This window comes from Pomacea canaliculata, linkage group LG5, assembly GCF_003073045.1.
Source record: "Pomacea canaliculata isolate SZHN2017 linkage group LG5, ASM307304v1, whole genome shotgun sequence".
Lineage (NCBI taxonomy): Eukaryota > Metazoa > Mollusca > Gastropoda > Architaenioglossa > Ampullariidae > Pomacea > Pomacea canaliculata.
The window spans coordinates 18,965,458-18,987,976 of NC_037594.1; the positions used below are offsets into that span (position 1 = coordinate 18,965,458).

The following is a 22,519-nucleotide window of genomic DNA, read 5'->3' on the forward strand; positions in this document are numbered from 1 at the left end:
CCTGATGAAATCATAGAGGGAGACAAAATAAACTTACTGGTAAAATTCACTGAGCCAGACCTAGTCAGTGTGATCTGCAATTAAAGATTGTTATAATTAGTTCTTTTTGTAAATCATGTAAAATAAACTGAAAAAATGGCATGCAGCATTTTAAAGACAAAGAAAATATATGTGATCAGATAAGTGATTGTTAGAAAAATGACAGACTTTGACAAAGTTCATTGCATAGCATTGAATTTCATACATTTTGTTTTAATTTCAAAGTGTATACGTACAAAAATAAAATTCTTTCTTTTGCTTTGCATTAATTTTCCAAAATTTTAGTTGTTCAGAAAGCAATGTGATTGTCTTGTTGCTTTCCCCTAGAATGCACCAAGACGGACACAAACGTTTGGTAATCGCCGCACCACTGTTATTGAGAAAGCAGACGACGAATTTCAAGCATGACTCAATGAGTTCATGTCATAGATTTCAACTTCGAAGTTAATCATCAATGATACGAGAGATTGTGTGTGTGTGTACTTTACCTCTTGACTAGTTAATTTGAACCCATCATGCACTGTCACCTTGCTTCCGCCAATCGTATTCGCGCTCAACATTTCGTTTCTGTAATTAGTAAATACGTGCAATTAGTAGGCAAGAGATACGATTAAGCAATTTGATTATTTACAACAAGAAGGATATGGTTAAACCATTTAAATTATTTACAGCACATATAGAAGACAGCGTCATGTAAAAGCGAGTTGCTAGCGATGTATGTGTGAGACCTGCCGGTACAACACGTGAAACATTTCACAAAAAGCACTACAATACTTATATATGATCATAAATTATTCATGACTATCCACTGTTATAAAGTACAGTTGTTTTAATGGCATCTTTCACTTAACTTTATTAAGACTTACTTCAGAAATCGGCGGTGTTTCACTTGAAGATGGACGTACAGTTCAAAATGTCTGCGCGCAAAGAACCGGCCGATGTGACCTCTGATTAACCCCGTACCATGACTTGTAGCTACACGCGGCGATGGGGAAAGAGGGGGGAGGGTGGAAGGATGCGACACGATCACGTGGCTACCAAATCGAGAGCGGCTGAAGAAAAAAAGCGCGATGGACGCGTCAATTTAGGATCGAATTACACGCTTCCCATCCCAAAGTCTCACTTCCCTATCGGGGCCGTTCAAACACCCAAAGCCCATGCAGGCTGGGAAACTATATTTTGTTGGTACTGTATTTTCAGGGTTGTCCATGGGACATATTTTTCTATCCCGTCCCATCCCATCCCATGGCAATTTATGCCTGTCCCATCCCGTCCATCCACGGGACGTTTCCCATGGGATTCCCATGGTATTAACAATCCTATGGACAACACTGAAAACCACTTTTCGGCTTTTGTTCTATAATTCCTGCTACTTCACATACAATAGATGATTCAGAGGAAAGATTTAAATCCTTGATGAATGAAATAACAGTAAATTTATTTTGCAATATCAAGTATCGACTACCATGGGAAATACAAATGTGTGCTGTCCCATCCCATCCCATCCCATGGGACGTTTCCCATGGGATTCCCATTCCTGTGGACAACACTGTGTATTTTGTTGCTCTTTCCCCCTCGATCTCTTACTCGTTTTCGTTTGATTGTCCAAAATGAAAGAAACCACACCAGAACCAAACTAACAGCGGTGTATATACAAGCTCGATCTTCCCTCTTACTTTCAGCCTCGGATTTTATTGCACATTTACAGATGACTTTCCAGAAGTGCATGATGAGTAGCTGCCAAGGAAGTGCAGAGTGTGGTAAAATGATTTAGTATAAGGTGACCAGATGTTTCGGGGGCGAAAGCGGGACACGTGCCGATGATGGTGTCGTCACCGTCAAAGAACGCCGAATCAGCGTACGGTATTCCGATTTTTAAAGATAACCGGGACATTTGATGGACTTGCCAGAAAGCCAGAAAGCGGGACATTGGACGTCCCGCCCGATGAGCAGGCGGGACACGAGGTCAAAAGCGGGACTGTCCCGCCTAATGCGGGACGTCTGGTCACCTTATTTAGTAGAAAGGACATCTAATTCGTGAGATGGACACGACTGACATTTTCCAGATTCAGAGTGTAAGAAACTAAGTATACATAACAACTAGATAATAAAATAATAATACTACAGCGTGGACACTAGCGTACATGCACGTCGCACTCAAAACTTGGGTGAAATGCGCATACAGACCGTACATGTAAGTACGGACTACAAGCAGAATATTGATATCCCCGCTTTGACGCCACACGTACAGGAAACTGGAAAGTATTTTAAACGTGATGTAAAAAACTTAAGTTCTATAAATGGAAATTATAAGTCTAGGAAACACGCTTTGAAGAAATGAATGTAGAAAGTCCTAAAGGAAGACTATTCACTATTTCGAAACAGATGGACGGGTCAATCAACAAAAGAAAATAACAAATCAACCAGCTCGATCCATTTAATTTTGAGCTTCTGGCGAGAGACCCATGTTGAAAATAGGGATGTCAACAGTTTGCGTTTGCGATCACACATCGTTCAGTGGAAACAGAAATGGGTATAACGTCTCTGGTGGAAATAAAGTCTGGCCTGCAGCGTGACATAACGTTATAACATCCCCGACTATGTCACGTGACACGGCAGGTGGGAGAACGGTGGTTGAGGGTTGGTGGTGGTGGGAAGAGGAACTGACTGGACAACATGCTTTACCCTAGTCTAATTATACGAGAGTAAACAGCATCCTTTCTGTAGTCTAATTTGCAGCATTCAGGGGTGGCTTGCTGGGTTACGGTATTCTCCCATGCAACACGGTCATAAGTTTGCTCCCTTTTTTTAATTGGGTTGAGAATGAATTCCCTTGTCCACCGAGCTAGAGAACGGACGTAATTTAAACGTCTTCGTGGCTAGATGTGGACATGGAAAATGCAATCAATCACTAATCTTTAACTGCAAGAGACTGCCAAGATGGGTCACTAATAAAAAGATGATGTTCGTCCTCACAATTACTAGCAAATGTAATCAAACGCTTCGAGTTCCGCTTCGGTGGAGGGGAGGGAAGGGTGATTCTTTTGTCACCTTTATGTCGGTGTCACCGTTGTTGTCCATGGCTGTGAGTTTTGTGACTTAAATGTAGTGCAGATTTAGCAAATATTTTCAACAGAGGTTCTAAATCATATTTTTTCTAAAACTATTTTAGGATGCAAATAAATTCTTATTCTACTGTTGAAAACAGAAACGAAAATGTATGCACGGCCAGTGCATCTGGACATCGCAGAGTGCAGCAAATTAGCGGTTGCAGCGAGGAAAGGATAAAATGTAAAAATAAAACAGGCACGTGGCAGGCCTTGTGTCCAGGCATCACATTCAGGTAATGATAATAAGTTATAGGTTTGTGAAATAGATGATTTAGCTCACCATTTTCACAGACCATTTTGTGTAGATGTGAAAGAATTCAAAACAACAGCATCGATATATATCAAATTATCACAAAATAGGTTTATTCAGTTACTGTTGGACGATTTCAGATCCAGGAGACATGACATCACTTTCTCCCAAGAAGGTTGTTTCCATCCATTGGTTTCGCCATGGCCTTCGTCTTCATGATAATCCAGCACTTCTGGAATCTTTGAAAAACGCTGATGAATTTTATGCTGTCTTCATCTTTGATGGTTCTGTAGCAGGTCAGTGAAACAGATAAATCAGAATGGTAAAAATAAATTAACATTTTACTGCAGTCCTGTAACACATATTGGTTACAAATACTCCACTGATAGCAAAAAGGAACAAAGTACGGCAGTAGTAGTTTTTTGTCACAATCCTGAATATAGTATAGAGAGCAAGTAAATGTGAGCAAAGCACAAATGGACACAAAATTTAGTTTGACATGTATGCACTCGTGCTCATTATTTCTTAAACTTAACAAGGAAAATGTCAAAGAGATTAATCAATATAGTTGTATGAGAATGCATTTTAAAAGAGAAATAATTCAAAATTGCTGCTGCAGAGTATAATAAAATTAATATTTACACCTCTTCTTTTGTAAATATTTACTTCATTTTTTCATTTGTATTGTTGGTTAATCCTTTTTAGACAAAGGCTGTTTGCTCTGGTTCATAAATAAAGGAGAGGAAAAATCCTAGTTAATAACTGTTTTCTTTTATCTGAAAAAATGTTAGCCAAAACCATCAGTCAGTTATTTTCAAAGAACTGTGTAGTATTCCATACAGAATATCACAAAGATTTGTTATCAGAAAGCTATTTATGTTTTTGAGCTAATTTTTTTCACTTGCTGTACTCAAGATTAGTTTATGGCATCAGGACCATGGGAACTTCAGCATTGCCTTAACCTGACATATGATTCTTGAAATATTTTGGTCATAACCTTTGTCCTAAAGGCTATATCAATGACAATAATTAGTAATGAGACATTGTGTATTAGCTTTATATAAATATATTGTTTTTTAGTATTGTGGAAAAGGAAAAACATTTTTCTCTAAATTTTTATGTTTTCTTTTGCTACTGCTTTTTTAAGCTGATGCTGTGTTTCACAAAGCACCTTGACTAGTGCTGCAGGCTGTAAAGATGTGTTGATAGAATATTTATTGAACCGCATGCTTTTATGAACTATGCATTAAAACAGGAACTGCAACAGCAGCTTACCCGCGCATGAGGTTTTTATTGGAGTGTCTTTCTGACCTGGACGCTGGTCTTCGTAAACTGGGTACTCGTCTGTATATTATTCATGGACAGCCAGAGGAGGTTTTTCCTAGGCTATTTGAAGTGAGTAGCATAGATAGAAATCAAATATCAAAAAATGTATTACAACACCCTTACATATTATCAAAAAATACATTAGGCTTACCTAAGCTCAACATTTTTTTCTTAATTACTAAAAGATCTCTAGCCTATGAAACCAAGAAACTAGGCTTGATATGCTCCACATTCAATAAAGTTAAATCTTGCCAAAGTCTGGGAACATAGTACTGACCTAAAATAGAAAGTATCTGTCATTGTTTTGATGCACTAAGAACTAGAGAACTTGGAAAAAAAATATTAAGAAAAGTGAATGCAGAACAAGCTTATCTTATTACAATTAAGTATGTTATAATGGTTGAGGTTTGTTGAGTTACAGCTGAGAGTGAAGCACTATTGAAATATCTTCTAAATTTGCTTTGATTTGGAGAAGCTGCAAGACCCAAAATGTTGTGGAAATCTTCAAGGACAATGTTAGAGGTAAATTCGCCACATGGAACATGGTGGACTATGATGTAGAACTCTTACTGGAAACATTAAAGAAGTGCTACTTTCAACAGCCCAGGAACTACCAGGGCAACAAACGAGGTAAAAACAACCTGGAGTGACAGCAAAACTACCTTCAGCTACTATAAAGACCCTCACCAAGACAGGTCAACACAAGACCTTAGTCATCCAAGACATCAGCGATTGCCTTCTTACAGAATGAACTTCTGTACTAAACCAATGGACTGAATATTGTAAAAACCTGTACATCATCTGGATGAAGATAGACGCTAACATCTTCAAGACAACCAGACTAGAACCAGCAAATATGCAGAACTACCAGTCCTATGGGAAGAGGTTAAGTGAGTGGCATACATTCTGAAGGGAGAAAAGTCAGATGGCATTGACAATGTCCCAGCTTAGTTGCTTATGCAGAATGGAGATGAAAAAACCAAAGGCTGTCATTGCCCTGTGCCAAAGGGTCTGGAAACATGGAAAAATGGCCCAAGGAATGGATGCAGACACTAGCCACATCCCATCCAAAGAAAGAAAACAGCAAAATAAAGTGTTACCTTAAACAGTGCCAAACTACAGAACCATAAGCCTAATCATCCACCCAAGTAAAGTGATGCTGAAAGTAATCCAGAATCACATCAGCACTACCACTAAGGACGTGCTAGCGGAAAAACAGAATCGTTTACGGCAGGTAGGAGCACGGTTGAGCAGATCATTATCTGTCAAATCCTGATAGAGAAACATCTTCAGCCTCAGCAGGACCTCTATCACAACTTTATAGGCTTTAAAAAGGCCTTTGACAGAGTCTGGCCTGAAAGGTTTAGGGTTAGGGTTGTGATGCAAAACTTCACCATTTAAGTCCTTAAGTCCTCAATGAGCACATGATTGCTGGATAGCCAAATGGGAGCTTTTTTTACAGGACAGCAGGCATCTGTACAAGTATCTTGTAGTACCAATCCTGCTTTGCAAATGTGAAACATAGACTTTGCTTGCCGATATGGAGAGTAAAATTCAGGCATTTTAGAACAAGTGCCCGATAAAGCTGCTCTGGAGCTCCTACAGGGAACATAAAGCCAATGACTTTGTCTGAAGCACACTTATCACACTAACAGGACATTAGAAACCCCTACTTGCAACAGTCAAGTAGCATAACCTGGTCTGATTTGGCCATCTGACCCGGCACAACACTGTTCAAGGTACCTTGGAAGGAGGTTGATGCAATGGTGGCCGAAGAAGAACTAGCTTACAAAAATGAAGGAGTGGCTTTGACATCTCATTTAGGACCTGCTCACCCTTGGCCAAGACGAACCTAAGTGGCAGGCTTTTTCAGCAGCTGTGTCTATCCATGTGCTACCCCTAACAATTGTTACCAGTCAAGGGATGAATGAATGAAAAAATGAGTTACGGGTCCATTATATAAAAGATAATAGAATAATTATTTAGAATGCACTAATATTGATGATAATGATGTTGATGATAGGAATGGGGTGTGTCTCGTGTCACGTTCGAACAAGATCCAGAACCTGTATGGCAAGATCGAGACAATAAGGTGAAGACCCTTTGCAAGCAGTGGAAAGTGGAATGCATTGAGAAAGTTTCTCATACACTTTGGGATCCCCAGAGGTAAGATAGTATTGCATCAGGGCTTGACTTGTTAGATCTTGATGCTTGAAACTGAAGAAGAGTGATTATTACAAAGTATCACAGTAAAAGTATCACAAAGTAAAAAAATCACACCCTTATGTAAATCTAGCACTGCTTTTTTTAAAATTGAGTTTTGGAAACAAAGCTTTTATTATCTTAGAAATAGACAACTGCTTAGTTGAATTGCAAAGATTTTGATCTATGGTTGAAATCTAGACCTGTCAGTAAAATAGCATGATACACTCATATATTTCAGTTGCCACTCAAAGAACAACACCTTTCATTTTGTTAAATCCAAAATTTGTTACAGCATAATTCAAGCCAATGGTGGGTCACCTCCCCTGACATATGCCATGTTTTGCCAAGTGACTGACATTGTTGGACTCCCTCCTCGCCCATGTCCCCAGCCAGACTTCAAAGGTGTGAATCTGCCTGTGGTAGACAACAAGAAAGATGTCATGGGCATACCAACGTGCGAAGAGCTTGGTAAGTGTAGGTCAAGAGCTGAAAAATTGTAGGCACTTCTGGTAGGAGAGGACAGAATTCATATGTTGCTTATATATTTGTCTGTTTTTTATCTGTAGTTCAAAAGTCTTTTCTAAAAGTAAAATATCTATATTTGTGTTTTAAAATAAAAGTGCTCACCGGCAATAATTAGTTAGCTAATCTTTCTAGCCCAGATAACAAGTTATATTCTTCTGCACATTTAAAACAAAGCTCTTCAAGTGCCTTCAATGCACCTTCAACTTTTTTATTTCACAACTGTTATGTATCTAAAGTTTAAAATTATCTCAGGTAGCATAGATGCTGGTGTTGATGCATATTGATATAATGTCATAGCATGCTGTCATGACAAAGAAAAAGTGAAGGATTTTGTTGTTTTAAATTCTTGCCCATTCTCTGTGACAATAACTCAGTTTGGAAAGGCGCTATATAAATCCTCATTATTATTATTAATAGGAAATGCACAGATGTATCAGTACTGTCCAGATGACTTGGTACAAGGTTATAGAATATCAACCAGGCATCACCTTTTTTTTGCTTTGTATGAAAACTGGTAAGGATCCAATTAATTAGTGATGACATTGACTGATTGGTTGCACACAACCCTCTAAGCTGAATAGGAGTCAACATCTTCTTCTTCTTAATCACCTCCAGTGGAGCATAGGGCGGTAACTACACCACGCCATTAGACCCGGTTGTGGGTATCTCTTTCCAGTTGGGACCATGTCGTGCCAGCTGCCTCCACCTCACTGTGGACCGATCTCCTCCATGTCTGTCTGGGTCTCCAAACCCTGCACCTCCCCTGTGGGTTCCAGCCCAGAGCTTGTCTTGTTACATTGACTGCTGGCTTTCACAAGTGACCAGTCCAGCTCCACTTTCACTTCTTGATATCTTGGCTGGCAGGTTTTTGATTGGTTCTCTCCCAAAGGTCTGTATTGGAGATCTTCTCAGGCCATCTGATGTTGAGGAAGTGGCGCAGACATCTATTGACGAATGTCTGAATCTTGTTGGTGATGGTGTTTGTCACACACCATGTCTCAGATCCATATAGAAGGACTGACTTTACATTTGCGTTGAAGATGTGGATTTTGATGTGTAGAGATAAAGCCTTAGAGCTCCAGATAGGTTGCAGGGTGGGAATGCAAGCCTGGCTTTATTTATTTGGCTTCTTACATCTTCATATGCACATAAAGGGTCAACATCACCTGCCAGAAATTTAGTTTTTTAGCATGTGACCTTTTTAGGTACTAGAATGATGATTGAGACTATCCATAACTTACAGTTCAGGAACAGATGAAATAAACGTGCAGCGACAGTTCAGCTGCTGGTCACAGGACTTGAGCATATGTCCTTTCAGACTGTCCAGTCTGTGGGCTTTGAAGAGATTAATCCTGGCAAGGCAAGATGCTACGGCATTCTCACCCACTACAATATCCCATAGTGACAGGGAAGAACAAATCAATTCACATTCCTGAGAAAAGCCATGTTCATCAAACCTGGCATAAAACTTGTTTAAGTCATTAGCAAAGCCCACAGCATTACATCCTGTCTATTTGTCACATTCCCCATCATTTTGTTTATTCCTAGCCATGCTTTATGTGTGCTCACTTCATTTAGCTTCATCTCTATTTTGTTTTTTTATAATATTTAGTTTTGCCAGCCTGTTTTTCTGTTGAAATTCTTTGTTCAGATCTGATAGCTGTTCCACATTGCCCTGGATAAATTCATGCTAGATTTGCATGATTGTAGATTTGCTAAAGTTTGATTTATTTTGTTTATAGGTGTTTATCCAGAATCTGAACGTCAGAAAAATCCATTAGGTGGCTATGTTGGTGGAGAGCAAAGAGCTCTAGAACTGCTTAGTCTTCGGATTGAGAAAGAAAGAAAAGTAAAGAAGCTTTACTAAATGTTTAAAGTTTTGCTGTTATGTTTATGTTAAGTATTTTGGTTTGGTCTTTCACATTACATGCAGCATTATATGGGAAGCTGAGCTTTTAGATGCTTTTGTCTCATTTAGATTTTACATTTTTAAAATGTACTGCTCATTATTTTTATAAAAATGTCACATCAAGCTGAATCTTTATTGTAGGAAATTAGTGACCTGCTTATATCCTGGTAGCATATATTTAAAATTGTTAAGGACTTCAAAATGATTGTAAAAGCCTTGTAATGTATTTATAATATATATGTGTGTGTTTTCTTTACCTGATTAGCCTAGATTTGTTTTGCTGTGACAAATGCAATAACGTCTATCAGTACTTACTGAGATCCCGAGGTTTTGAATTTTGGTCTGGATTATGAAAGAATATTGTCAAATTTGTACCCCAACAGGCTTTTGAGAAAGGTCAGTGCCTACCCAATCAACTAAATCCTGACCTAACTGGCCTGCCTCTTAGCTTGAGTCCTCATCTGCGATTTGGCAGTTTGTCTGTGCGCCGTTTTTACTGGGCTATTCATGATGCTTTCAAGGAGGTATTTTAAATCAGTATTGCTCTTTGTACATGTGTCTGCTTCATAAAATTTGTAAAAAAAAATGATCATTTTACATTTTGGGGTGCCTCTGTTTTGACTTCATCGAGAAATATTTGTCTGAACTTACCACTAAGTGATATATTTTTCTGCAACAAATATTGCAGTTTTAAAATGTTTTCATAATTAAGCCTATTCAGTGATTTGACCTTGATGAAAGAAGAAAAAAAACCTGAAAGATCATTTATTTTAATTTGTATAATGTAAAGGAATCCTTACTAATTTTTATATGTTCTGTGTCTTCTTAACATGTCAACAAACCATTTCACCTCTAATGTAGGTATCTCAGTGTGAAGAAGTGCCTACATCTATCACTGGACAGTTGATCTGGCGAGAATATTTCTACTGCATGTCTGTCAATAACCCTATGTACAACTGTATGGAGGGCAACCCAATCTGCCTGGACATTGACTGGTACCAGAACCAGGAGCAGTTTGAGAAGTGGTCTAAGGTCAAGCTTTTCTCTGGAGTTTGAAAATATATTTGTAAATTTGCTTCTTTGTGAATCAGAGTTTTTCAAGTTCTCTTGGCAGAGCTTTTTTTCCCATTAAAAAAAAATGTCCAAAAATTTTAACAAAAATCATTTTCTTTTTAGAAGAATAAAAAGCATTTCTTGTCATTTTTTAGTCTGTTATTTATTTAACACTTCAGTTATTGTCAGTGAGTGTTACTTATTCTTTAATAACCAGCTAGGTGCTGCTAAGTAGTCTTTTTGTTTTGCCTGTTTTCATTATAAAATCATTCTGGTCATGCATAATTTTAAAACCTAGAAAGTGTCTCTTTAAAAAACAGTTGTATTCTTTATATAATTCTTTATAAAGCACAGCTTTTATTTCTAATGCTTGATGCATGTAGCTTAACTTATACTTTGATGGTTTCTTCTATTTTTCAGGGTCAGACAGGGTACCCATGGATTGATGCCTGCATGCGGCAGTTGAAAGAGGAAGGCTGGATTCACCATGTGTGTCGTCATGCTGTCGCATGCTTTTTAACCCGCGGAGACCTCTGGATTGATTGGCAAATGGGACTGAAGGTTTGAAGTTCACAGCTGTGGGAGACTGCACAGATTTACTGATTTCTCTTTCTTTTCTCACTTATTATCTTTGTTACAGAGACAATTTTTGCTACCTATGTAATTTTAAGATTTCAAATAATTCCTGGATTAGTACAGTTAGTACACTTGACTGAAAGTAAAATGCTGCTGGTTCAAAACCTGCTTAGACTTGTTGCTAAGTTTCTATCTCGCAGGCATTTGAATGCAGTGATCCAAAATGGCATTTGATAATAAGTTGTTTTGTATTTGAATGCTTGGCAGTTGATAATAACGTGCTGTTTTTGTATTTCAATGCTTGGCAGGTTTTTGACAAATACCTTGTAGATGCTGATTGGTCTGTATGTGCTGGAAACTGGATGTGGGTTTCTAGTTCGGCCTTTGAAAAAGTGCTTCAGTGTCCTAAGTGCATCTGCCCTGTGCGCTATGGACGGCGTATGGATCCCAAGGGGGACTATGTCAGGTTTGTGGGAAACTTTAAGCTGGCCTCACAAAGTTATACTAGTCAGAGTAGTAGAGTAGCCTAGAACTATTCAGAGCATACGTGGTGAGAGCATGTGTGAACACACAAACTTGTATTCTGTTATGTATGGGTGAGTGAGCAAGGGAGATCAAATTTATTTAAAAATAGAAGACATTGAGTGGCAGGTAATGGAAGAACAAAAGAAAATGAGAAAAGGTGAATTGAAGAATAAGAAAGAGCTCATCCAAGGTTGGAGGAATGAGAGAACTAATAGATATGAGACTGTGTATATTGTTTCCATATTTGTTTTTTCATGTGAAAATTTCTAATACTACACCAGACGTTATGTTCCTGAGCTGAAGAACATGCCGCTGCTGTATTTGTTTGAGCCTTGGAAAGCACCAGCAGAAATTCAAGAAAAGGCTGGCTGTATAATAGGTTGTGACTACCCTCCACCCATGGTAGACCACAAACAGGCCTCTAAAATGTGCATGTCCAAGATGGAAAAGATTAAGAACAAGTGCAGAGGTAGTATCATTGTGCCTTGCAGCTGTCTTTTTTCATGTGTGATAGCACTGCCTTTAGTTCGAGAAGATTGTTATGACCTCCCATTTAGTGGAGAACATATTTTGTGGTTTGGTAGATTGTGTTTATTTGTAGACACTAAAATGCCCTGCAGAAGTGGATTTTCGTACCTTGAGGAAATTTCACTTAAGGTGCATGGAAGACATTTTCTGATTTAGTTCCTGCATGATTGTTCTTGTCTCCTTTGCATGAACTCCTGCCTGAAAGTTATCAATCTGTAGTCAGAATTCTGTGAACTAGCTGAATCTTTCGTCCTTCCTTTGAACAGACACATGCGCACACACAGACCACAGCCCACAGTTACAGCAGTACCATTCGCACTGTCCAAACTTACTGCAGCTTCATTATTTACACATTAATACACAGCCACATGTAATGTTTACTGATACCAGTGTGTTTATCATTCTTAGCTGTACTTCTCAATACAAAGAAGAACCTTTTTTCCTTATAGTTTGTCTCCTTTGGTTCTTGCATATATTTCTATTTTCTATGAGATAATTTATTAGATAATGAAAATGTTTTACCAATAAGTAATTATGCGATGAGAACATCTCCACTGACGCCATGGTCACAATGTGAACATTTGTCAGAGACAAATCCAAAGTCTTGTCTTGCATCCAAACTAGAACTAGCTTAATCTTTGCCATTGCAGTATTTTAAAATTTTGTATCCAACCAATGTAAATCCTAGGAGACTGTGACATGCAGGCTGTAAACTATTTTGTGATCAATTTTAATTGAGCTAAACATTATTATTTTTTAAAATATCTAGAATTGGTGGTGTTGACAGCCTGTTTAATCTGTTGATAGTCATTGATATCTTGAAAAATGTTGAAGCTAATGACAAATGTAAGAAATAGCTAAGATCGAAGTCTTACTAACAAGCAACTTATTTGCTATGCAGGGAAATCAGTATAAGTATTGCACTACAAAGTTTAAATAAAACATGGCACTATAAAAAAAGACAGGCTTTTATCAATTTGTAAGACATGATGATATAATTTCATGTGATTAAAGACTGTAAGTTTTTTAGCCCATTCATTTAACTGTGTTTTGCCATAAGCTGGGTGAAAACATATCACATGCTTCTTGGCTTTTTTCTTGCTCTCAGTTGTCTTTTTTTCAGCATAGATCCTTATTTTTGTGTGAGCTGCTGAATGTCAGTGAAAGCCATGAGACAATATAAGCTTCTCATGCAGCCATCAGTGTAAAAGCCCTCCATTTTCATTGCTTTGTTTGTCATATATATTCATATATAGGTTTACGGGGATTTTTTGTGAACTTGATGATTATTGTAGAGTATTTGACTTCACAAATTAAGCATTCTCAGAAATAACTGGGAAACCTTTACTTTTTTAAACTCAGTTGTTCATCATTTGACTTGGTTAGCAATGCCATGGTTAAGAATTGTTGCTACAATTTGTTCAGATTTAAACTTTTTAACAAAATCACTCTTTAAAGTATAGTCAGTGCAGTGGCACACATGTAAATATGGGCAGTTAATATTAAATGAAATTGCCATTCTCTTTCGCTTCAGAAAAAACAAATTATCAGGGTTCCTAACTTGCAAGAATAAGTGATTTGAAAAGCGACAGAAAATTTGGGATTTTTTGGTATTGCTACTTTACCAGCAAGCAATGCTGTTTTCTTTAATGTAAAAAAAAAATGCCATTTGGCTTCCCAGCTTTCATAAAGGAAATATTTAAAAACTTAGCAATGGCAAGCAAAATGTTTCTTTTTCTTTTGCTATTTCTATTTATCAGTAAGCAAGTCTGTATTCTTGCTGATCTATCCATTTTAAACAGATTTTTGAAAGAAATCATAATAGCAAAATGGTTTCTGGGATTTTTGTTCCTCTTAAATCCCTGAAGGCCTCTTCCTAGTTCAGAAAGTTTTCCTTGAGAAACTGATGGACTGGTTTTGTCTGAAGAGATGGCCTACAATCCACAACTGTCTGATAATAGAGGTTTGATTTAACTAGTATGATGGTTCATGCCTTGTTCCTCTCCCATCTTGACAACCCTTTCAATGCTAGCAGCAATGCATGAAAGAAGTTCACAGTGGGAGTGCCACGTCATCCCCAACTTAAATATCTTCAGGATGCTCTCATCCCTGTTTGAGAGCTCAAAGGGTCTGTTGAAATCAGGTGAGACATTTCTCATGTAATTATTTTCTTGAAATCAAACGTCCTCTGCATTTTGCAGATGAAGGACATGAGCAGTGCTCCTTTATGCATACCCCTGAGCTGGATATCTGGTGGTTTCATGGCTGATACCTAGATCTTATTTCTTCCAAATTTCTGCTGAACATGTGCATATTGTCTAGACTTTGTTTAAACAAAAATGGATTCGCTTTCATGCCACTTGCCTGGAAATTACAGGTGATTCCTAAACAAAAGAATCATAATCCTGCAAAATTACCAAGGTAAAGTGGGAATGTTACTCTACAAAAAAGACTGCAGCAGTTGTATTTTGTGTAGATACTATCATTAATTTATTCTCTGTTGTGCATACATTAGGTGGCCTACATTCTGTGGTAGCACCTTAGACATGTAGTATATGACACTTTTTTTTAACACAGATATTACAGACACTAAACATGGAAAAAAATCAGTTGTGCTAGCTGATGGATTTTCAAAACCAAATATCTCCAATAGACCATATTGGAATTGACAAAATTTTGGTGGACAAATCTCTCTCAATTTGATTTTTTTAAAGGGCTTTTTCAGGATGGATTAAGATTAAGAACACTTGCTTTATGATAATTTTGTATATTGTTTTGGTAAGTTTTGTCTTCTATCTCTTATGTTATTAAAAATATGATTTCACAGTAGGGTATTTTTTGGGCAGTCCAAGGTAACTATTAGTCATTCTTGTGTTATGTATGTTAAATGGAGGTAGGACTGTAGAATTTAGCAATGTACACACATAGACAAATGCAGGAGAGAGTGTCAAGACCAGGGACATGAGGGAGATGTAAGCATTGCACTATGTGCTGTATCTCATAAAATGAGCTTGGTCTTGGTAACCTGTTCTAATAGCATCATTATGTATCACGTGTAGCCACACAATGAAATATGCAGAAAGTATAACTGATGAAGGTCAATAGTTTTCTATATATGGAGGCTAAAGTAGTGAATGTGTCCTATGAACTTTTCAAATGTTTTTAAGAGCTGTATAGATGCCTATTAAATCCAAGCTGAAATCCAAAAGCCACACCATTTAAAGCAAATAAATGTTAAGCATCCCTATTTACCTTTGACGAGGAAATGTCTGTTATCTGCTGAAACAGGTGTGTTTACAATTTTCCGAGCTTATTTTTTTATCATCATTCATTAATAATCCAGATTTTAAAAGGCAGGATTATATACCAGAGGTTCACTGTTTTATGCAGGTGTACATATCAGGATGACCAGCACTTGCTTTCACAAAGATAAATAATAAATGCACTTATGCACTTATAAACTGCACACATTTGTGACAAAATGTCCCTGGCCTATTGCTAAGGCTGATACAGGTAACCAATGCTGAAGTTTTTCTGACCATGTCATTCTAAAACTAGCAAACTGGCCTCATACAATTCTGTTTGTGTGTGTGTTATTGCAGGCTTACCACACATTGCTCCATCCAGTGCAGCTGAGGTACGACTGTTCATGTGGATGGACAACAAAAGCTTGGAGGAGAGCCTTGCACATTGCCAGAAACACGTGACAGAACCTGAAACTTTTAGCAAGGTTGGTTTTCAGATTCAAAAGTTTAAGTTTTCGTTACTTTTCCAGGATTGATTGCTAGGACCACTTGCATAAAATGACCTGCCATTCATATGCTGATGGTTGTACTATCTTTAAAATGGGTGAGTCTGTTTATCTAAGAATTTGGACGTGATGCTTTCTACAGGCTCTCTAGATGCTGGGAAGAATAAGGTTTGGTCTTATTATATACCATGCATCATAGATTCCTCTATCTTTCATGTGTTTGGCTCTGACAAAAATTCTTTACTAGAAGGTAAAGTTTGCAAAACCTTGAAGTTAAAAAGGTGTATGTAAAAGTATGTACATAAATGCATACATATATATGTATAGCACAAAATGGTCTTCATTTGTTTCAGGCTACATTGCCACTTGGACAGTAATTTTTTTAACAGACACTTTTGACACAAAAGTTCATATCGGATTCATCTGTGGAGGGCAACTAATTGTATGCACTTTTATGGATGCTTTGACCTGTGTTTTTCAATGTTATATAGTGGTATAGTGTTTCAATATTCACCTGTGCTTGACAGCCCCCATCTGTTAAATCAAAATATTTTAGAAAATCTTATGTGGTAAAATATTGTTTTTATTTATATATGTAATTTGTGACTCATTTTTAATATTGAAATTAGATCTGTGCTACCATTGTTGTTCAGCATGGTATTATTATTATTACTGCTGCTGTTGTGCTTTTGGAGCATCTGATATTTCAGAATCGACATATCATCACCCTCCCCCCACAACCCTCTCTCTCATTGTCATAGTCTGTCACCTGTGTTGTCCTCTTTCCATTACTTTTTCATCTTCATATTTCAGATTACAGAGTACTTTTTTTAGCCTATAGACTTTATCATTTTGTAATAACAATCATAATCACAAGTATAGACTTTTCTTCAAAACTCTTATTCTACAGATCAGGCATTCACAGACATGCATTATCTCCCCTACCCCTTTCTTCCTAGTTTGTCACTGAAAAAGAATTGCTTTTATATATTACATGCTTCTGCATGTGAAAACAAATGCTGAAATCTTATTGCCTTGTTGATTTTTTTTCAGGTGTGTTTTGTATTTATTTTGTCGTTGGATGATGGAAATATCACTCTATAGTCTTATTCTGTCAGCTAATAGCCACTTACTAATCTGCTTTGTTTTAGAATTTCTGAACTTACTTTAACAAAGTCTAGCAGAAGTATCAAAATGTGCCATTGAAACATGCTGCTATACTCTTCTATGAATTGTGAAAGAGCACTTGTCTTATTAATAGTTTGACATTCATTTAGTTTTTTTTTTTATCTCTCGTCAATAGCGCACAAATTTTTACAAAAACCCACCAGGAAAAAAAAATCATTATTTCTTTAAGGTTTGCACAAATCTTTTTTTTGACTCCCCCGTCCACCCCCAACCCCCAACAAAGCCTCCATTATGTACATTGAGACTTTTGTCCATTCCTCAGTGATGTTTTTGGGGTCCAGGATATACCTCTTCCACAGTTTGGTTGGCAGAGACCACTGAGTGGTTAAAAAGACCTGCTTGTCAGGTTTCTTTTTCAGATAAAACAATTTGTTCTTGCTTCCTAGAGAAGAATAACAACATAAAAATAAAAAAATTATAAATATTTCCAGCATAGCAAGTGGAATAAAAAATTGGAAAAAGTATCGACATTTACATTTGCAGATGGGTGCTGTGAATTTTTTTGTCGTTAATAGTTTATAAAATTATCAATAAATCTAGTTGCAAACTGTTTATCAAATTTGAAGAACGTGGTGCTAGCTTGTTCTTTTGGAGATATTTACAGCTTTAGGATAAAGTCCCATACTACAAGCCATGGTACTTTAAAAACTAGCTGGATACTGGGAATTTACTGTGTCACTGCCATTGCTTTAACCTGTAGATGAACCTTCAGAATAGAATATTTTGTTTGCCAAAGCTCTAAATTGTGCCGAAGCATCGCTAGACTTTCTTGAGCAGGGCATAGATTCAAATTTTAGTGGCATCCTAACACTTTGCAAACTCCACACATCCATAAAATTGAAGCGCTGCAAGAACACAAAGCATCTTCTGTCTGATCTTTCCTAAACACAGGAAAGGTAAAAATTTCAACTTAGAGCAACTATTCTGGCATTTGCAAATTTTTAGAATTATTTTCAATTATCCAAGATTTTTGATTATCCGGATGATGGGCGCCGGTCATTAAACTGGATAATTGAGGTTCCACTGTATATATTTTTTTTCATAAATTGCTGAAATTTATCATATGCTGTTTTAATATCAGATTTTAAGCACCAGGGAGGCACGTCAGCCCAGTATGATATAATTTAGAAAAAAAAAATGCATGAAATGTTATATGGATCAATATGAAGTGTTGTTTTAGCAACACAACAAGATAGCATGGAATACAAGTGTACTCTGTTAAGCATTTTGCCTAAAATACTGCTCACATGGCTTCAGTGCTGTCATAATGCATTGCTTGGTCATCATGTTTTCAATAGTTTGTAAGAGATTTTTATTTGTACCTCTTAAAGAAAGAGTTTTTCACTGGTAGAGAAGAAAATTGTGAACATTTATTTGATAACCTGGGAGAAACTTTTATTTTGTGGTACCTCTTGTGATCTCCATCATACAGATAAAACAGGTTTATACATGATGACATTATCTTTTGAATTTCAGCACAATGGCTTCTGTTTAAGATGTGAAAAGCCTTAAAAAGCTACTAATATTTAAGTCTGTTGAAATGTTCTGAGCAGCTAAGGATCATTTATTTACTTAAAATTTATCTATTATCTTGACTATTTTGAATTTTTCATAACTTCATATTTTATTAATGAAAGGATTGAATTTTTTTCATTTTAATTTTTGAAAAAATCAGGCTTTGAATGTAATTGGTGGTTGTGTTTGAAATGATCCTGTTAACCTGTGTTATATGTGGGTTGATGAGAAATTTGTGTGGTCTGTGTATGTGTGTGTGTGTTTTGCATATGAACATTAAAGATTGTGTTCTTTGTAGATTATGGATGTATTGTAATAGTCACGTAAATTTTGATACCACCTTCACACGCTTCACTGGCTGCCAGTCCAAGATCATATTATGAGATCGCATGGCCTTGTCCCATCATGCCTGTCTGAGTTACTTATACCTGCTGGCCTCTTTGGTCTGCATTTCTCACTTTGCCATGAATCAGATGGGAGAAATTCATCAGATGCGCCTTTTTCTTCTCTGGCCTCACTGTTTAGAATTCATTTCCTCCCTCTCTTCATAGTAAATAAATTATACAGTCATTATGATAATCAAATTCAGACAGATCACGTGGGTGGTGACAGGTCACAGATAATACTGATATCCTTTTTAGTCTAACTGGCATTGGAGACAGCTTTGAGTATGTGAAGACCTTTATGGTAATACAAATCATACCTTGTAAAGAAAAATGTCTTTGAAATTAAAGCATTTTGAATTTAAAGCACACCATAGATACAAGGGTCTACTATCGGTATACAAGTAAAGATTGGACAGGATATGATATGCTTTATTGATAAAAATGTATTTATTTTGGAGGTCATATTTATTTTGCATGTCTCGTGCAATAACAAATGCCTCCCTTGTGTTCTATTTTGTTAAGTGTAATGACAATGCCATGGGGAGCCTCTTTGCCTCTTACCATTTATATACAGATACATATATTTATTGATGTTGCTGGTCTATATTGTTATTCAATGATAACTGTTGATTTTGTGTAATAAATAATCAGGTTGATGGTAATGTTGATTATTTTGGTTGAGAGTGTTGCTAACTGTGCTTGTCATATGCCATCAAGAGGATAATATATAGAGACAACACACATCACCACACTGATATCACAAGTATTGCCTTTACTTGGAAGGGTTCACAAGTGTTTTGGAATTTTGCACGAGGTTGGGTATAACACCAAGACAATAGATCAATGATTCACTTGAGGGATAAGTGAGGGGTGGGGGAATTAATCTTTTACACTGGGCCAGCAGCTGCTATATAGCAAAACAGAGTGCACGAGATGAGATGTAAACCTAGGACAGCCACTGATCCTGTCTATATTGGTGATGGGTAAGCAAGGAAAGTCAGTGTTCACTAAAGTCACCTTCCTAACTGAAGGGAAAAGGCGGATTCAAACAGTTGGAGTGGATCATGGATGATTCAGACAAATTTTGATCCTGGCTTGGGATGACTGCTTTCGCCAAGTGAATGTCGACTAACCTCTGCCATTTCATGTCAAACTATTATCATACTGAAGTCACAGTACTAACTACGTAAAACATTGAAAACCATAACACTTTCTTAAATTACAGGCTGTCTAAAACAAGTACAAAAAATTGTAGTGAATGAGCAGACTGGGAAAGAAAAATAAAATCCATACATTGCAGTGTCCTGCAAGTGTCCAATCATAGTCCAGCATAACAATTTGGTACAAGTAGGCATTTGCAATAGCTCTGTCATGTATGAAATATCTTTATAACAGAATCAAGATGATGATTTTATCTTTACAAAAGAAGCAATAGGATGATGATGTGAAAATGTACATATATGGTAATGACCCTGACATTAGATGTACATCTTTGAGACAGTAAACAGTCAACTCTAAAGAAAATGTTAAAAGGACATCATGCAAATGTTTGTACTGTACTATATCACGCTGATGTTGAGTCAAACAAAAGATGCAGTTCTGAAGATGTTACAAACAAGGTTGTCCAGAGACATAACAAACAACGCCAGATCAAGAAGAAGAAAACGGAACATCCGCCATCTCTCTGGTGGATCAAACCTTTGACCACTTACCATTAACTATTTTTAAAAGCGCATCCGTTTATGTATTTCTTGAAAGTTTATTAAAAGCTTAGCTTTTTTCTCAGTATGTGTCCGTGAGAGCTGCACTGGGGTTGAGGTAATCCTGATGAACTGGGCTAGTCATTGCAGTCCACTTGTGCCGCAAGTCACCCAGAACACACTCTCCAGGACTGTAAAAATATGGGGATTCTTTTTTAACCGTTTGAATTGTTCCTTCGTACAACGTCTGCGCCATCTTGCCATATTTTAGATCTGTGCATCATTTGGGTTACTTTTGCCTAAATCCCTGAAACGTTATCGGAAATGCGGACCATGCCTACAATTTATGCAGAATAGAGCTTGAATCTCTATTCCTGAACGATGTCGCCGATGATGAGTGTGTTTTGTGGTTTTATGTCGTCCTGCCCCAGGTGTGTTTTGAGGCTGCTGTCACGTTCGCTTCTCGGATACTCAACGGTGTTGTCCTAAAACTTGAAGTATTCAGACGTACGAATCCCTCTTCATCTCCCCTGACTGCAGGATGCATGAAATGTTGCTCTGCGTGATGCAGTTGATTTACTTGTTTAGTTTCTGTACATCATACTGAGTTTGCCTATGGTGAAAATGTGTTGTGATCATCAGTCTACATGGATATTAGATGAAGGATTTCTTTATGTCAACGTGCTTTTCGCTTAGCGCCAGCTGTGGACGTGCTATTACTACTACAAGGAAGAAAAATAACGAAGGCTGTATGAAGAAAAAAGTCGAAAGGTAAATATTTTCTACAGAAAAGTATTGTTTACATTTAGCGTATCAAATGGCCGAGAAAAATAAACAAGCCAAAATACGTTTAACGAAGTCGCGTAACTGTGAAACTATTATGTTTTTATTATTTATAGGTTCACTTTTTCAAACTTACTGAACTTTTACATTTTTTTTTTAAAGTATGAAGTTTGAAGCTTGGCATAGAGATGTAAAGTCTATTCCCGGAACGACTTCTAAAAATTGATAAAACCGTGATGGCGTTAGAGGACTAACGGCTATGAGAAAGTTGATTAATACATTGATCGCCACATCAATTTTGTAATAAAAATATCAAGTACAGAAATTCTGTAAGATCTGCAAATAATAATAATAATAATCAAAATAATTTATCTAGTTTCTATGTTACGTGACTTTATTGCGTTCTGATTTCTTTTATTTTCATTAGGCTGGAACAAAATATGACGTGCTTATGCACACTACGAGCGATTTAGTACTCATACAGATTATAGCCTCCTCTAAAATGGATGTCAATGCATTGCATGGTTAGATCCCGAACTAGTATACGTCCGTGGTTAGATCGTGTCTCATTCAATGGAACGCCATTAGTTTTCTTCCTTTCCCGTCCAGCCTCAATAGCTCGACGTAAGCTTTAGCAACATTAACAAATTGAAGTCATGGTGTGCACGTCATTATATCTCCTACGTAAACAAAGACCTAGAATAAGCGTCGGAAGGTACCATAGCAACCACGTTCTCTTGCTGTGTTGATCCACGCACCATGACAACTCCATCTCCCTTAGCGTTCACATGCATCATTCATCCTGTGTGTTGCCAATGGCGTTGCCATAGTCTCTACCCAACAGCATGTGTTGCTAACGGCGTTGCCATAGTCTCTACCCAATGGCAGCGAAGTAGCTGCCCGTCATGGAAACCTCGCCCCATAGCCCATAGAAACCGCTAGCAATAAATGGTGAGTGTGAGTCTTCGGTCGCCCATCTTCCGAGATGCAGGGGTCCGACCAATTCCAGTCTTCCAATGACGGGGCGACCCATAGCAAGCCGCAGATCTCCCTGTCACGGGTGGCTTCGGCCATCTCGCAGCTGGCAGACAGGAATGGTTCCAAGCTCTCAGACATTCGCAATGCGATTGCGTCGCAGACGGGAGTGCAG

General features: G+C 37.4%; 1 protein-coding gene across 2 annotated transcripts; it reads left to right on the forward strand.

Moving 5' to 3' along the window:
* Window positions 1–2,700: 2,700 nt before the first annotated feature.
* Window positions 2,701–19,542, forward strand: LOC112564690 (cryptochrome-1-like). 2 transcript variants are annotated; one of them, XM_025239688.1, is made up of 14 exons: window positions 2,701–3,124; window positions 3,248–3,382; window positions 3,540–3,695; window positions 4,655–4,794; window positions 6,749–6,891; window positions 7,223–7,398; window positions 9,198–9,304; window positions 9,748–9,888; window positions 10,226–10,396; window positions 10,838–10,978; window positions 11,302–11,459; window positions 11,800–11,987; window positions 15,649–15,776; window positions 16,151–19,542. In XM_025239688.1, exons 3-14 carry the CDS (start codon window positions 3,551–3,553, stop codon window positions 16,172–16,174), a joined length of 1,662 nt encoding a protein of 553 aa, XP_025095473.1. In that variant the 5' UTR covers window positions 2,701–3,124; window positions 3,248–3,382; window positions 3,540–3,550; the 3' UTR covers window positions 16,175–19,542. The 2 variants fall into 2 exon arrangements, with proteins under 2 accessions (XP_025095473.1, XP_025095474.1); XM_025239689.1 differs by having other exon boundaries at window positions 2,701–3,029.
* The last annotated feature ends 2,977 nt before the right edge of the window (window positions 19,543–22,519 follow it).